The sequence below is a fragment of the Chelon labrosus genome (assembly GCF_963514085.1).
Source record: "Chelon labrosus genome assembly, chromosome: 8".
NCBI lineage: Eukaryota > Metazoa > Chordata > Actinopteri > Mugiliformes > Mugilidae > Chelon > Chelon labrosus.
The window spans coordinates 19025296-19043243 of record NC_140358.1 but is presented as its reverse complement, the minus strand read 5'-3'; the positions used below and the strand labels follow the sequence as shown (position 1 = coordinate 19043243).

General features: G+C 42.8%; 2 protein-coding genes across 4 annotated transcripts in view; both read right to left on the bottom strand.

The window, feature by feature from the left end:
• cyfip2 (cytoplasmic FMR1 interacting protein 2) overlaps positions 1-7817 on the bottom strand; it is a 29895-nt gene extending 22078 nt beyond the window's left edge. Inside the window, exons 1-3 of one of the 3 annotated variants that reach the window (XM_084550191.1) lie at positions 7656-7817; positions 510-659; positions 320-409 (exon numbers count right to left, since the gene is read on the bottom strand). In XM_084550191.1, coding sequence (XP_084406317.1) covers positions 320-409; positions 510-626 — 207 coding nt within the window. In that variant the 5' untranslated portion in view covers positions 627-659; positions 7656-7817. Of the gene's footprint in view, positions 1-319; positions 1143-7655 lie in introns of those variants that run through there. The other 2 variants (XM_084550190.1, XM_084550192.1) reach the window with 2 other exon arrangements.
• Positions 7818-10011: 2194 nt separating this feature from the next.
• itk (IL2 inducible T cell kinase) lies at positions 10012-17537 on the bottom strand. Its single transcript, XM_084549420.1, has 17 exons — positions 17343-17537; positions 17125-17229; positions 16928-17009; positions 16710-16835; positions 16471-16508; positions 15705-15856; positions 15545-15610; positions 15379-15433; positions 14876-14955; positions 14489-14631; positions 14220-14294; positions 13434-13602; positions 13134-13350; positions 12984-13048; positions 12772-12890; positions 11473-11630; positions 10012-11378 (listed from the first exon to the last, which is right to left on the bottom strand). The coding sequence occupies exons 1-17, from the start codon at positions 17478-17480 to the stop codon at positions 11313-11315; spliced, it is 1854 nt and encodes a 617-aa protein (XP_084405546.1). The 5' UTR covers positions 17481-17537; the 3' UTR covers positions 10012-11312.
• Positions 17538-17948: the final 411 nt, after the last annotated feature.

Genomic DNA, 17948 nt, shown 5'->3' with positions numbered 1-17948 from the left:
TTTAATAGTCCACTGCCCGTCTGATTCACAAGTGTGTGAGTGGAATGTCTCTCTATATGAGTGTTTGTGTCTATGTGTGCCCCGCCATAGACCTAGCCAAACCCCAACAAAGAAACCAAATGACAATAAATTCACATAAAACAAGGCTCTCTTTAAGGGCTTGACGCTGCTTCCCACAGTTGGCTTTGTGTTCACTGAAAGAGGAACAGCAGTTACCGAAGCTAGACCACAAGCGAATGAATGGGACTAGTTGGATGCAAAAACCAACACGACGGCTAGTCATGACATGCGGTCTTTCAAACGAGAACAGTGGTCTCACCATGCTCGAGTGGACTGTGGCTTGCTCTATATAGCGGGCGATGCCAGTCACAAATGCGTTCCTGTCTTCAAAGTTGGTGTCAAAATTAGCCTGCAGAAGGGGAAGAGACAAGGCAGTCAGAGAGGAGGAAACTGAAAAGGTCAACTGGGGATAACGGCGGATGTCTGTGACAGCGTGTGTGAGCGTGTACCTGGTACATGATGGAGGAGGGAGGGGGTTCGATGCATGGCTGCTGGTCGGGGAGGGGCAGCTCCTCCAGCAGGTCCACGTTGGACAGAGCATCCTCCAGGGTCACGTGGGTCGTCATGGTAACAGGGAGTCACTCAAACAACACCCCCGTCTGACGGCCGGAGAGAAAGAGAGAGCGAGGAAGGTTTATAATAGGACAGGATGCACTTTGTAACAGTCATAAAACTATGACACAAGTTAAAACATTATGGAGCAAACGTGATAAAGCAGAATTAACATCTGGAAAATAACCGTTGTAAATAAGAGTGCATGAAAAGTAACAGCAAACGAGGAAAGAAGTGGAAACAGGAAACTTAGGTCTCACAGAAATGGGTATATACATCAAAGCCACAGATGAATGATTAGCTAAAAGTAACAGGTAGAGAAATATAGTGAATGTTAGAAGTACATTTTAGAAACGTGGAAGTAACCCACAGCTGACCAGACCAACCATCTAACCATCATATCTGCTGTTTGAAATAACATGGAATAAGATAATAGGTGTTTACGAAGGAGTATGAATTGGAGATGTTAAAAAAAAATCCTGTGTAGAAATCTTTGAGTAATGTCGATGGGTAATGTTATATGACCTATAGTATATCCCACACCTTTCCCCAAAAAGCCAATCGTCTAATTAAAAACAGCCAAACCGGGAACACATCAAGCCAATTGCTCTGACGGAAATGCACAGTTGAGGTTCATGATAGTTTCTTGGCTTACAGTATCTATAGTGTGGCATATGTCCAAGTGCTCTTATTTAGGGGAAAAGTTACAGAGCTATCAAACTAGATTTGCATGGTGCTTCTGTTCATGCAATCATCATCCAACTAGCAAGATGAACCAGGACAACTGGACTTGACGAGTTGAAGACGTTTTGCAACTCATCCAAGTAACTCTAAAAGCATCTTTAACAAATTCTACGAGTTCAGCTACCCTTGTTTCAGCTTGTTCTTCAGATAGATTATTACCTGGATGACTCACAACCTCCAAAGACATACTGTAGTCCTGTTAGCCCAAACTAACTGTGGCAATACCAAGGTTGGTACCAAGTGACACGAGACTGAGGCCCACGTTTAAGGACGTTGGGGTGCTTGAGTCCATCTGACATGGCTGATGGGGTATGTCTGATCTGGGGATGTCCTGACCAGTATCGGATTGGTATCAGGGCCTATTCAGGCTGATGCACGCATTTGGAAGAAGACTTCTTCTTCTTCTTTTTCTGTTTTAGTGTCGGTTTGCCTGCATCACAGCTGTCGAAAATTGAAGAAGAAGACCTAAAATCACATGACTAAACGTGTCTGCTGTGTGGAAGTACTTGTAGACACTGTAGACAAGTCAGCCAGTACTACCCAAAAAAAGCACTCAGGCAAAGGCTGCACCGAAACAACAACAACAAGCACTGAGCGCTACATTTAAGAAAGTTTCCTCCAGACAGTGTCAGGATGAAAAATATTCCAGAGAGGGTTCCAGAGTTTATGGCGTTGGATGACCAGCCCATTTCTGGAGTAGAGAACACAGGTTTTCACCGTCCGCTGAGCTACCCTCTGGACAGTACAACAGCTTTGACAGCCCCAATATACAGTACTTAATAAAGACGCACGATGCATTCGTGAGCTAGGAGAAAACTAGTAAGATAAAAAAAAAAAAAGGTTTCATGACTCCGGGGAGGAAATGTTGTTCGGATGGGGAATTGGATGGGCCAACACGGAGTATTAACAGATCGGTATCGGAGCAGGAGCAAAAAACTTGATCAGGACACCCCTAGTCTGATCAAAAAGTTTGGACTCACTGTATTAAAAGATGCAAGATCAGCAAATCCAATGAAGAGGAAGTCAGCAATAATACAATGATAATGCTTTCCAGCCACAAGCAGATACGCCTGCTTTCTCCTGACATGCCTAGACATCTTCATTTCCTCTTATGAAATCCTATTTATGCTTTGCAGCGCTGCATGTCTGCATGTTCACCCCGCACCTGTATCCCCTCCTATTTTACTATATGACAATAACAGACTAACGCTCAGGGGAAGTAAGAGGCAGAGGCCCCTCATAGTTTCCTTTTTGGCTTTTCATTTGACAAGAGGCATGCGTGGAGCATGCAGTTCTTGAAACGCCAGCACCTGGAAATGTCATTGATCTGACAACAGTGGAGAGCAGTGAACGACATTTTGACAAAAGCGGTATTGGCAACACTGCAAAGGCGGCCTCCTGCCTGGAAAATGTGTTTATCTTTTAAAATATTGAGCGAGGTGATATGTTTTTTTTTTTTTTATTAATTAATAGAAATACTGGATGGTACATATGAACACACAAGTAAGTATTCCCTTCATGTGCAAGGCCATGATGATACTCCACCTGATCCATACTTGAATAAATGGCTACACACTCTTGAAACTCTTCAGTCCCGGTAGTGCAATCTCCTCATTATAAACCCTGGCTCAGCCACAGCGGTGCGCATGTGGCCACCCGAGCATCACGTGCCTCTCAGAAATGTGTGTTTTGCGTCTGACCTGGCAGACAGGGCTGACAGCGCCGATAATCAGCTTAATATTCACAGCCAGAGACGGCACAGGAAGAGCTGAGAGGGCCCGGGAGCCCAAGAGCAGAGAGGAAAAAGAGACACACTAATGCACAAATGGACCACTCATTCCCAACAGGTAGGCAATAAATGTCACAGGAACAGTGGGAAAGTTGCAAAATGAGTAAAGGAATGAGAGGCCTACGTCGTAAAAAGACACAGAGCCGCGTTGTTGTTGGCCACGCTCACATGTGCGAGCTCAAGAAGAGATCACAAACGAACCGAGTGGGAGGCGGGTGGGGTTTCCTGTCATGTCGAACTGTCACATTCAACATATACAAAGGCTGCAATCTTGAAAGCTGCATGAGGTAAAGCAAAATCTGGCAAAAGGCTGAGTCATTAAAGGACATTGTGGGTGAGTTACCACATGGGCGGCTGTGAATAATAGATAATATAAAAACGTAGGGTGAGGTTTACTGGATGCTAAATCGATCTATCTCTACCTCTTTTTCCAATTATTGTCATACTACCCCTTTACTGGAAGCTCTGACCAACCTTCTTTTTTATGTGCGACTTGTCTAATTTTGGACGATTAAATAAATACGGCTCTACACATTTCCGGTCATCTTGGTGTACACTGGCTTATGGATGCAATATCGTGTGCTGACTTGATAATATTTAACTGGACACTGAGTTTTACTGCATTCTTTGTGCTGCTTTACAACCCCGATGCACGTGCTCTTTGGTTCTTTTAAGGCTCCGTTGGTTATTTTTAACTATTCATGATCAACACAAAATGAAACACGCAGCTTGCTACAGGGTTTTGTTTTTTTTTTCCTTTTCTTTTTGTCAGGCTGACAAACACGCTCAGTGCTACTAAACTCCCATCTGTGGTTGGGAATACAGACGCAGTCTAAAGCCCGGGTTGGCTGAATAAACTTTCCCACCCTATACCAGACTCTGCTCAACAGTTGGTGTGTCTGTCCCTGTGTGTATGTGCATCTTCACAAAGCAAAGGGCCCCTTCATTCCCTTCTGGGCACTTGGTAACGTAGCTGTATAGGCCTGTATTGCACCGGAACAGCTAAAGAAGGACAAACAAGACAACAACCCTCTTCAGAAATCTCATGCATCTCTCACAGTCACTAGACATCAATACAATGCGTAGCAAAACTGGCCCCGGGCAAAGCTGACAGTCTAACTAAAGCCCCTATACATCAAGAGCTTTGGTGAGATGCCCTCGTGACAGCGCTAAACCACGAGAACCCAAGGGTGTTAATAAGTGTTCCAAATATCACAACTAAAAAAAATGAAGTGGAAGAGATAGCAAGAGCAGCAGTAGACAGTATCTACTGTAGCAGCTACAGTACATGATACAAATCATGACCACTATGTGCTGCGAGGCGATTGTGTAACACATCCAGTCAAAGAGAAAGACAGGGAGTGAGAGAAAGTGTGTCAACTCCACGCTCAGTCCACTCAATGGGATCTCCCCCCAAGGCTAGCTCTGTAATACATATTCACCCTCACAATAAGATGCGATCCGATCGGCGTGAAGGCCAGGGAAATCGTGAGCGTTTAGGGCACATTCACCCGACATGCTGCAGTTAAAACTAGTGTTCCAGCAGCTGCATCAGTGCAGGACACCGGCCTGCTGAGGTATTTCACACACTCATTGTCGTTTTAGAAATCAACACACGCAAAACCGCTGCCGTCTCATGATCCCCATGATGTCATCCTTTCCTTTTAGACCAACAACAAAGGCCAGCGCATGAATATCGAGCGTGGGGGATAACATGGCTTACATGACAGCTACGAAGCTGAACAGGTAGAAAAAATATGTGTGGTATTCACACAGGACAACATTATGGAAACATCTGTAATTAATGGCATTAGTAATGGCTTCCATTTGCTGAAGCCTGTCAATGTTGTCTACCTCTAGTTCCCTTTTCTTTGGCTGTTTGGTTATTTATGCCCACAGGCCTTTGTCAGAGTCTCTCTCTGTATCCGTCTCTGAAATTATTCAGCTGTAAATAACAAAAACAGCAACAGCACTATCATCTGCTTCAAGCTACAAGGGTACTATACAGATGTCACAACAAAGCTGTTCCCATTAGAAATGATTATTAGGGCTGTCACAATCACAAAACTTAACTTGACAATTAAGTGTCATATAAAAAATTGTTGCGGCAATTCTAAACATCTTTAACAAATTTTTGCAGCATTTTTATTTATTTATTTTTTTTAAATCCCTGTTGTTCCACCACACCGAACAGCTGCATTTCTTCGGCTACGTGCTAGAACCATTTTAGCAGCTAAAGCGCCTTGACATAAAGCGTGGGTGGCACTAATTCTACTTTCTAGTGCCATATAACCATAGAAGAAGAAGGAAACGTTTATGCAAAAGAATCACAGTCGCCACAAATAACTGCAATTATGTGGTACAGAAAATTCTCTGAGCTAAAAAAACGTTTTTTTAAAAAAAACAAAACACACCATTTCCTGCATCCTCTTGTTAGAAATCTTGCTACGGTCTCGTGAGTCTGATTTTGCATGACAAATATCGTGAGAATGCGCGACGAGATTAGTCCTCGTATGAGAGAGATTCAAAAGGTGGCAGAGGTTACAAAACTGAGAGCTCGATCAGGCCTGAAAGCTGACTGGATGTAAAAAGTACGACGATATGGAAGAGCTGTACAAAAGCAAAGCCCTGTGCAAGATGTGCCAACTAGGGTAAAATATTGCGGAAATACCACAAATCTCTGGAACCAATGACAACATTCACTGTGTGAAAATCTCTTCCATAACCAAGTAAATTGAAACTGAAATATCTCAAAATGAATGTTGAATCTAATCGAATCGGTACATTGAGGTATTGGAATTTAATTCATTCAGAAAATCAGTAGCGACACCCATCTCTAGCTCGTTAGTGTATAATCACTTGTAACTATGAATTCTAACGTTTTCATTGGCTTAGAACGAGCCCCTAGTAACTACATTCGGAGTAGGTCATCTTCTATGGAGTCCGCCATGTTGCACCATATTTCTATTTCTACAGTAGCTCATAATGGACAAACCAAACATTGGCCCAAGAGAATTTTTCACATTTTTTTCATTTAAGATGTAGCTAACATAGGCTTGGAAAGGGAGGGGCCTTCCCTTGGCTGCAATCTGCAACCTCGCCACTAGATGCTACTACATTCTAAACACTGGTCCTTTAAAATATAACACTGGCGTTGCAAATAATAATTATCACTATGAATAATTTGCTCTTTTTTTAGTGTGTACATAATTTAGACCAGCTAGGGGAATCTACAACTTCCTGTTATGTCCAAATAACAGTCCAAAATGCATAGATAATCCAGTTTTGATTAGATTCATCACTCGAACCATCTTTTAATTATAAAACCAGTTGATTGCAAGTGATGTTCTACTGATGTATTTGTCAATTAATTGATTTGTCATTAAGCACAAGAAGCTGCACAGACATTACGGGGGAAACAAGAGCCGCAGGCTGCTAGTATTCTGTAATCCATTACATATCACATCTAATGCATGACTGTGAATTTTTGAAAAGAAGCCCTTTTGTTTTTAAAGTTTATTTTTCTTATCCAAACTGCATCAAGTGCAAAACTATTAAGGAATACAGAATGTGATCAGAGGCTATATAGATAAGCACGACTAGTAATACCACTAAAATATTAAGGAGGTGTTGTTTTTTGTGTTTTCTTTTGCATCGATCAGCAGCAGCATCTCCAGCACAGTCTATCATTACATCACTGCTACTTGGTGAGAATACAGATGCACAAGTGAGTGAGTCTGCAACAGTGGCACGTTGCTGTTTCTACTCGAAGTGGCAGGATGCTTTTGTGTCGATCGGGTTATGCAGTAAACGGAGACGGCAGCGTTTTGTGGACGTGTGTTTGAAACGGAAGTAGGTGAACCTGTCATCTGTGCATCTGGAGCAGGCCTGCCGGTGTCAAAGCTGCAAAAGCGCCCCGTATAATGTTGTGCACCTCGCTCGCCTGCCGTGTGGCCTGCTGGTCAGGACGGATCAAACACGATGGAAAAACAGTAAAAGCCTCCCGAGTGCAATCGAGCCATCTTCAAACATCAGATTCCTCTTATGGTAGCGGATATACCTTTTCCCTGCGTGCGAGGCCAAAAGCTTGTTATCAGGTCGGAGAGAAAAAAAAAAATAGCTCAGCCTTTACGCGCTCCATCATTCATCAGTGCACTTGCTACACGGGAACCCTCTCCTCACCCCACCCATCTCAGTGTGAGCTACGATGCCGATGCAAGCTAACGGAGCTCCCATTCATGTGTCGGCGGAATAATCCGCGAGAAACCGGGGCGCTCCACCCGGCGATCTCTCAGCGATCGACCTCTCGTCTCGTTTACGCACGGGGAAATAAGTAAAGAACAGAGATGCAAACCGAGAAGAAGAAGAATTAGAAGAAGGAGAAGGGGTGGGTAAAAAAAAAAAAAAACAGCACTCCGGTCTCCAGCCATCATCACTACCCAGAGCACATCACCAGCTCCGTTCATCTCCAGCGCTGCGGCTCGCATCCGCCGCTACATTCGCCACATACCTGTAAATTGCATGTCCGTCCGGCGGCTAGCTGAGGCGGGCGGACGGTGTCGCGGTGTGCGACGGCGATCCAATGTTCCCCGGGTGGCTTTTTTTTTTTTTTCCCTGGTCTTCTGTGCCGATTGATGCTCTAGTTTCGCCCAGTACCTACCCAGTGCTAATCCACCCCACACAAAGAGCAGAAAATGGCTGCAAGTGCATTTTCTTAAAGGGACAGTCGCAGAGGAGCGATGGGCTGATAATGAGGAGGGGGGCCCGACATGTTGGTTCAGATGCTTTTCGTGATTTTACGCAAACTTACTTTTCTTACAGTTTTTGTTTTTTCTTTTATTCACATTTATTATAGTATATATGTGTGTGAAGGGAAATATGACTTGAACAGGATACAGCTCCAGCTCTACAAAGGGGAAATTAATCAAAATAGACTTTTCATATATATCTTGAATTGGAACTGGGCTTTTGGCTTTTTTATATATATTTTTTTATATTATAATAATAATAATTCAAACTAACTAAATTTTAAGGTGTCTTAAACTGCCCCCAATGGATTAGGCTGGCACATATTTGGCTTAAAACACACCACTCACAATGACACACTAATATAAATTATTAGCAATGTTTTGTGGTTATATAAGGTGATTTGGTTCGTAAGGTCACTGGTTTGAATCCCTTTTACTTTCATCACTGAGGTCCCTTGAGCAAGCACCATTAAACCCCCTCAAACTGCTCCCAAGCCACTGCATGTGTGGATGCCCACTGCTCCGTGTCCACTAATGGATGGGTAAAATGCAGACAACCATTTCCTCATGAAGGACATTGTTTTCGACCTCGGGGCTGACTAACTATTAGCAGCTACAAGAACTTGGGCCCGACAACAACTTAATCTTCATGAAATATACACCGATCAGCCACAACATTAAAACCACTGAGAGAAGAAGTAAATAACACTGACTTTCTTCTGGCAATACAATGTTCTGCTGGGAAACTTTTGGACCTGGCATCTGTGCGGATGTTACTCAGACATGTACCACCCACCTAGACCAGACCAGGCAATGACACTTGATGCAGCCCGACACAGGCACACACACAAAAACTGTTTAACTCAAAAACCACGAGAAACAGCACAAAGTGTTGACCTGACCTCCAAATTCACTAGATCCCAAACTGATCAATTGCCTGTGGGATGCACTGGAACAAGCCTGATCCGCAGAGGCCCCTCCCTTCAACCCATAGGACCCAAAGGCCCCCACTAACAACATTCTGTCACCAGACACCACAGGACACCCTCAGAAGGCCCATGTCCATTCTCTGATGAGTTACAACTGTTTTGGAGGCACAAGCGAGACCTACACAATATTAGGAAGGCGGTCATAATGTTATGCCTGATTAGTGGAGGTTGCAGGAAGCTATGAATTTTTGTACAATTATTAGTTTTATTGATCCTATGAAGCAGACATGTGTGCACTGGTCTGCTCTTGAAATACAGAGCAGGCCAATATAGGCATCTAGATATATTGCTTAGATTATACGTTTTTACTTCGCTCCACCACAAGCTAAGTTAACCTTACACAGTCAACTAACACGAGTGACATGTTTACACACTGGCAAATTAATGGTGCACAACCTTCTAGACTGGAGGCCTCTCATTAGTGCCCTTTTTCTGCGCCTTAATAAATCCAACCTAGCTGTGTTCAAAGGCTCCTGGAAGATCATAGTTTTTGAACGTACTCAGCAACTCCTTGTCAAAACCGTTATTAAGTCACACAAGTGTTTTCACTTTTGCCGCCTGCACAGTGGATTGTAGTATGGTGATAAGAGCTGCTCTGCATGAATGCGTGTTGCCAGTCCGATGTATTGCTGCCTTCAAATGGGGTCGTGGTTACGATGTTCAAGGGAAGTGTCCACATGACTCTCCTGCGGTATTCATAACCTCAGTGACCCCAATCTTCAGTTAGGTCAGCGTTCATGAGTTGTGACGGGCTTGCTGGCGTTTTCAGAAATCACTGAGTAATTTTATAATATTTTTTATAAATCCTGATATTCCAAAGACGTCATCTTTTTGTTACGCCTTTCCTACATTGAGTTACTTGGTCATTCGCTTGCTAACTGTTAACCTCAGTGGCTGCTAGGCGCCAACAGTTGCCTAGCAGCCACCGAGCAGCGCAAGTTCACAAGTTCCCTTTTCTCTTTCCAAAAGTTTAGTGTTGAATCCAATTTGTCCAGAAGAAAAACATACTTTTGCCATTAGCTAGTTCCCAGCACTATTAAACTATTAAACCGTTTGATTTTCTTTAACCACAACATAAAGAAAATTGATGGAGCATGGCAGGAATTGACAGCTACAAGGATTACAAGGAATTCATTTTAATATTTCATCAGTTGACAGCAAAACAATGTCAACAAACGCTTGAGCAACACTTCACAGTGACCCGGTGACAATGTACTGTCGTGGACATGACTGGGCGTTTTGCAATACTGTCGCTCATAATCTGAACATTGCATTATTCTGCATTGAGACGGAACTCATAAGCTTATGATGACACTGAAATTCTCAGGTTTGAAATGGAAAGCTGTAAGATACAAAAGCACAGCTGTGGCAGCTGCTGCGCAACCTTCCCTGTCTAGAAGCCACATAAGCCAGTGATTGAGCCAGCTAATGAGCAAGCAGTGTATTGTAGAAATACATGTACACCGATCAGCCACAACATTATGCAGCCACCCCCAGCAGGATGCGGCCTGACACAGGCACACACACAAAAACGGTTTAAGAACAACTCAAAAAACATAAAGAACAGCACAAGGTGTTGACCTGACCTCCAAATTAACTAGATCCCAAACTGAGCAAGTATCTGTGGGATGATCCACGGAGCCCCCTCCCCTCAACCCATAGGACCCAAAGGCCTCCACTAACAACATTCTGTTGCCAGACACCACAGGACACCTTCAGAAGGTCCATGTCCATTCTCTGATGAGTGACAACTGTTTTGGAGGCACAAGAGAGACCTACACAATATTAGGAAGGTGATCATAATGTCATGCTTGATCGGTGCATATCAAGATGAAGAGATTTAGAATATCAACACTTTCCTCAGGCATATTACAAAATATGTACATAACAAAACTTGCCAACTCAGCGCTTAACAGAATAATATTAAGAGTGTGAATATAACAAAGGGGCGTTCACATGGGCTCTTCTTGTGAAAGCGACCTCATTAGTAGTTTGTGAGAGTAAGTTTGGCAAAACATCTTTCTAGGCCCCAACCGGGCTTGCAGTTCCAACCTTGGCCACTAAGTCTGCCAAATATCCTGACTGCCCTGATAGAGGAGAATCATTATTATTCACCTGTGTAAACTGTCACTGTTGTAGCTGTTCTCAACAAATAAGCTTTGACCAGAATTTGTCAGAATGTAGTCAAATGAAAATCTTCCCATTTCCGGTAACATTTCTGAACCTTTTTCATTTCTCATAAAGTCTTATTTACACAGATATGAAACAGATTTAGTGCAAAATCCAGGGAACTGTCTTCAGTTTTAAAAAAAAATTAACACATTTTTACACACAATACATATTACAAACAAAATCTGACTTGCAGCAGTGCATTGAGTCAATAAATAAAATAAATTAAGCTCTGTTTTAAATGATCCTCTCTAAATCTGTTCACAGATCTGCGAGGGATGCCAGCTCATGCAGAAGTAGAGCAAACGACGGGCGATCATCCGGTTTCTGGAAAAGAGAACAGGAGAAATGCGCCGTTTCAGTGCTGGCTTTGCGTTTTAGCGGTCCTCCTACTTAAAATGTGTTTAATTCCCGTCCTCACCTCCTTCCAGCACCAGTCCATGAGCAGGTGGACGGAGTCCGGGGCTAGCCGTGGCTTCAGGAGCCTCAGGCCTGCCTTCAGGGACTCCACCACCTCTGCATTAGAGCGGTTCTCGTAGGGTAGGCGGCCCTCGGAATACACCTCCCACATGAGCACACCTGGACGGAGAGAGGAGACGATTCTTACAGAATATACAAACCTGCGGTCAGCTGTGATGAGGAGAAACCGCAGTTCTTCGGTTCCCGTGGCTCTGGTTAATAGTTTGCATGTCTGAGGTTGTTCCAGGTTAGCTGTTTTGCATACACTATGGTGAAATGTTATGATAAGCAATGTATTTATCCATCTTTTACCCAAATAATCCCAACTGATCCAGGACAATGGCACTTAATCAGAATAATAAAAAAATACAGTATATATATATATATATATATATATATATATATATATATATATACATATACTTTTGTGTACTCTTGACGGACCACTACACAGCTGGTCGTTCTCATCCTGAGCAAACAACTAGATTTGTCTCAGGTTAGGTGGGCAGGTCATTCCACTGATGTTTAATTGGATTAAGACTGAGACTCATAGCAGGTCACTTCATTATGGTCCAATGTTCTCTTCTCATCCACTCTTAATTAACATGTTGGACGAGGGATGACCTGCCCCCAGGGGCCCCCTTCTAGCTGCCTTATAACAGATTTTGCTAGTTTGGATTGCATTCGCCGTGTGTACAGTCGATTTAGTCTCTTCTATAATTAAACCCACAGATACTATTCCGGATCTGTTTGACAGACGGCAAATGAGTCACCGCATCAGAATTCACAATCTTGTCCGAAGAAATTTGTCAAGTTAAAAACTTGCTGCCTGTTTAATCTAGTATTTTGGAGACATTCCCAACAGTATTAGCTACTCTGAGCTTACTGTAAATCCACTAGTTGGCACCTCACCATGAAAATAGCTTCTGATACTTACAGTCTTAATTAAAGGCATATTAAATGATTAAAACCAAAAGCTCAATATCACTTTTTTTCGGAAGAAATTGCTTCTCTCGTTCACACTGTGTGACATATAATGGAATAATTTGACACAAAATGTGTCCTGTGACTGAAAAGGGAAATTGAAACCATTGCAGCGTTGCAGCTTAAGGTCTTCCATAGAAGAGAACGCGGTGTGCTATCAAACTACAAACTTAATGAGATGATTCACAAATGACAGATGCAGACACAGCTTTGAAAGGCAGCGAATGAGACACACATAGAAATCAACTGAAATATCCAGAAGCATCGATAAACGTACCAAAAGACCAAACGTCGGACTTGCTGCTGAACTTGCTGTAGTTGATGACCTCTGGGGCCGACCACTTGACAGGGAACTTGGAGCCGTGGGAGCTCGTGTACTGATCATCAAGAACGAGTCTACGGTGGATACAACAAACCACGCACAATTACATAAATAAATACACACAACAATTTGGCAATGGATGTTCAGAACTGTTGATAAAGACATACCTGGTCATGCCAAAATCCGAAACTTTCACCTCATTGTTCTTTGAGACAAGGCAGTTCCTGGCAGCCTGTGCAAGAACAGAGGAAGGATGAGCTCTTCTGACAGAGAGGAACAAAAGTTGCATCACAATAACTTCCTATCAGCCAGTCTACCAGATCTCTGTGGATGAAGTTGGAGCTCTCCAGGTACGCCATCCCCTCACTGACATCCAGACACATCCCCAGCACAGTATCCTGAGACAAACGGCCCTTCCTGGCCCGCAGGTAGTCCGACAGGCAGCCGTTCTCCATGAACTCAAACAGCAGACACATGGGAGCACGGTTGATGCACACACCGTAGAGCTGCACTAGCTTACTGTGAGACAGTTTCCTGTGAAAACACACACAAGGTAAGCCGCTTCGCGTTTCACTTCACAACGAACGGCGCGGCTCGTCACCACTAGCTGTACTCACATCATAATCTTTGCCTCTTCTTTAAATTCCTCCTCCGACATGCTGTCTTCTCTTGTCATCTTCACAGCCACCTTCTTATCCCTCCATTTCCCCTCCAGCACCAACCCGAACTGGCCGCTGCCTAACTCCTTACCGAGGATCAGCTCCTGCGGGTCCACTTCCCACTGATCTATTGAGCAATAAACAGGTGGAAAACAGCAAAGCTCGTTAGAATTTTCAGTTAAATAGCCACAGAGGGGTCAAACTCATTTTAGTTCAGGGGAAAAATACAGCCCAATTTGATCTCAAGCGGGCCGGACCAATAACATTATAGTATAATATTATAAATTATGACAACTCCAGATTTCTCCCTTTGTTCAAGTGCGTAAAATAAGGGAATGTTTAAATTTAATGAAATATCCTGAGAAAAATAATGCAATTTCGGCACATTGCTGTCTGCTGTCTAGTTCTGGGTCTCTGTGCTGTGTTCTGTCCACTATGTCTCATTTTTTATTGACTGACTTTTTCGTTTGGCCACGGGCCACATAAGACCCTCAGGTAGGCCACTTTTGGTCCGCGGGCTGCATGTTTGACACCCCTGCCTTAATGAATATGGCAAATGCAAAAGTGAAAAACAGACTTTTTTCCAGACATATCGGAAAATCTTAAATTATTTTTGCAACACAGTAAACAGATAAGAGTCTGTACTAGTGTGCTGGACATGGAGTCCAGTGAAAACCAGCAGAGGTCAGCAAAAACAAGATTTTCAGCATCATTAGATCCTGTTCATCCAGTTCATGCTCTCACCGTCCGAGGGACTGGCAGTTTCTTGTGTACTTCCTCGGCCTTGAGAGACAGGGTGCCTCAGGCGTGTTATCAGACCTGCCAAGTAAAAAAAAAAAAAATGTAAACTGTGAGTTACACATATTAGACCACATGTAAAGCATAGCAGAGGAAGATTTTTTTTTTCATTCTTTTTGTCATGTTTGTGAATCATGAGCTATTCTGTCAGATGAACTTCCATGCAGCCTTTGGTGTTTCTGCTTTGATTCTGTTTCATGCGGAAGGACGCTTACCGGCAGCGTTGTGTTGATGGTAATGAATGAGCTCGGGAATGGTGCTGAACAGGTACTTCTCTGCCAAGTAAAATGCCGTCTGACCTGTTTCTGGCTGTCTTATTTGGTAATGCTTCACTCTTGGATTCTTCTCCCCATTAGAACTGAAAACAACAAAGATTAGTAGTCATACAACAAATCACATATGAAGTAAAGGTCTGCCTGCCGTGAAATGTGCACAGTTAGACAAAACAGCATGAGCATGCATCTGACAACTTAAAAAAGATTGGAATCTGATGAGATAATCAGATACACTTTTATCCACTAATGAAATATAATTATTATCGATTTATTTAATTAATGTAGTTAAAAACATAAGAACAATCTGAACTAAGGGGGTAAAATTACCCTGGTGCTTTGCTGAACACAGACACCGTGTAGACTCCTGGCTGTCTTGAGTCACGCACCATGAATGCACCTTCTTTTCCCTAAAAATAGAGAGTTGAAATCATAAAAGATCGCCAGCCTTGAAAATAAAAACACATTTCATCTCGTGTTAGGCGTGTCTCTAATCTGCAGCTAATATCAGCACGGACCCGGCAGACGTTTCGAGAAGCAGGTGGCGATGGATAGCTGCTCTCCCTCCTGCTTGCAAAAGTTAGCAGAGCACTTTGCAGCAGGAAATTCAGCATTGGAGGAAACACTGTGGTCGTGAAAAATTTTTTGCGTCCCATGTCACGTCAGATTCTCGTGGTGCAGGTGCACTGATGTTGCAAGTGCACGCAGTAGGTGGTACAGTCACAGCAAAAGTGTGCTGTATTATGCAGGGGCTACAGCCTTCTTATTTCTTATCAGTATTATTGACTGGAACAGTTTTATCAGAAGATAACGTAATTTGTGTTTTGTTTTACCTCTTTCATGAGCAGATTTTCTGCATCTTGTCTGTTGATGTTTTTGTTGTACCATCTGTGGGAAGACAATTTAACAGCTGATTAAATTCCATAGAGAACAAATGAACAAATTAAGAGAAATACATGTGTTAACAGGTAGAAGCTTTAAAAAGAGAAATGAACTCACTCGAATCTCTCAAAGTTGCTGCCGTATTTTTCTGCTACGTACGTGCTGGGCACAAAACCCGTGTTCCTGATCAGCGGCCAGAAGAAACACATCACAAACGGATCACTTTTATTGCGAAAGAAGCTGCCTTTTCATTTTAGACGTTCGCCAGCCATCTTACCCTCTGTCATCCTTCACGGCCCACCAGTCGGAGTTGCAGTTGTTGATCAGGATATACTCTTGATCTTTCTGGAGAGGCAAGTCGTTGTCTCCAAGAGGTGCGTAGTCTTGCAGGGCGACGACCATCTGCTGATCTGGGTCTTGCATTTCCATCTGCCACAGATCAAAACAAAATTTTACAGAAAGAAAGCACACATAGTGGTATTTTTGAGACATTTCCATATCAGTTTATTTTCTATTTTACATATTAGGAACATACTGTATGTAAAAAGAGCAAAGTATGTGGAACACTTTGTAGACAAACAGAACTGATTCAGCTGGCTGACGAAATATGTGATAACTGAGCATTTTCTTTTTCCATTTCTTTATCAGAGCACTGCTTGGATTACATAAGATGAAATCATTATGATTTTCCATAAGTATGAACTCGGCTGCAGTGGAGGCCTTGCAGTCACATGATGTGAAAACTACAAGATAACTAACCAAGCAGCAAACACACAAATTCGCCTGTGACAAACCACAGGCATGACGGTTAAAAGCCAACGCACAGTGTAAATATTAGAGATATATTAAGATATCAAGAGAAGCTTTCTTGAAAGTGACTTTTCAAATGCAAGGCAGCCATAAATAGAGCAGCCAAACCGGTTTTAAAGACGCTAAAAATCCAAAAAGCCATTTTGTCCGCACCCTGTAATTTGAACAGTTCTTGTTAACCTGACAGATTATATTCCCCATGCTGTTTTAGTGTGTGCCGTATAATTTGATACCTTTGGATCCGGAAGTTGGGGAAGAGGCTTCTTAGAACCTGTGGGAAAATCCGAAATGTCAATTTGTTTCCAGCGCATACAAACTGACACTGAACTGAAGATTTCAAACAAGACACACTATAATCACATATTCATAAGGTTTAGAAAAATCACCTCACACTTCGACTGAATCGCAAATTAAGGCAAAGCTTTGGTGAAACTGTATATATTAGGAGAGGAGTTAAATAAATAATACCAACCACAGCCCACTGGGTCATACACTTGACAACCTGCTGCCAGTTTCTCTGCTTGTTGGCAGCATCTCCACTTTCCATCCATCCAAAAGTTGGGGTGGTACTTTGCAACCAAATTGTTGCCCTTCGTCTCTGCGTCAGGCAAAGCAAAAGAAGTCAGACACGGGGAATATGCAGGCGAGTCATTATTTCTCTTGTTGCTGCAGTGTTCGCAGACCGCTTACCCTCTTTGAGAGCTCTGACCCATCTTTGACGGCAATCGTTGTCAGGGGCAAATATGTACAAGTAATGGCTGTCATGAAAAACCTGCAGAGACATTTGTATTTGAAATACGTTACTTTTGCAGTAAATGACATGATACTTCAATTTATTTTGTTTCTACAGTACGAAAATACGTATTAATTTGAATTGTGAGCCATGCCTGAAAAGGGTATTTATACGTGCATGGGATGGGAACATCAGTACACACAATCTCCACACACTTAATTCTGGACAGTTGTATGCAGCCTTTCTCCAGCGGCTTTTTCTGAAAGAACAGCATATTAGCTTTATGTTTTTGTGATTTAAATCATAGCAAGAAACATTTCCAGACCAAGCCCACTGTATAATTTGAAATAAAGCAAGCATGAAGCTACTCACCCCGGGGCGGCGTTCAGAATACTTGAGGTCTTGTGTGTCCAATATAAACATTCTCTCCTTGTAATTACATGGCGATGTTCTTTTCTTTTGTTGAGATTTTTTGATCAGAGTTCCCTTCATAATCACCCTGGGGAACATGGTAAGAGCTACGAAGAACGCCACTAGTGACAAACACTGGCTGAGTTTGTCATGCGTACGGAGAGTGCACCTCAGTGACGGTGAAAGAAAAAAAAAAAAAAAAAAAGAAAAAATCGTGGATGATTATTTGATAGTTGCTTCCGGCATGAAGTTGTTGCACACAGTAAACCACATCCTTACGGCGACGCGGGTTAAGCAAGCAAACACACACCGCTCTAAACACACACACACATGCACACACACACTGCACATGCGCTCACATACTTTCACTTGGTGTGTTGCAATAAGCCAGTATGTGGAGTGTGTAGAAGTAGGGGGAGGATTTTTTAAATCTTTGCAATTCTGAATGTTTTACACCAAAATGGGCACAGCAAAGGTAACAGCTGTGTCTTGGTAATGACACAAAGTTTTGGTAGCAGTGTAGAATGTGAAACCGGTGCTAATGTTCCAAAATCTCACAAAAACAGA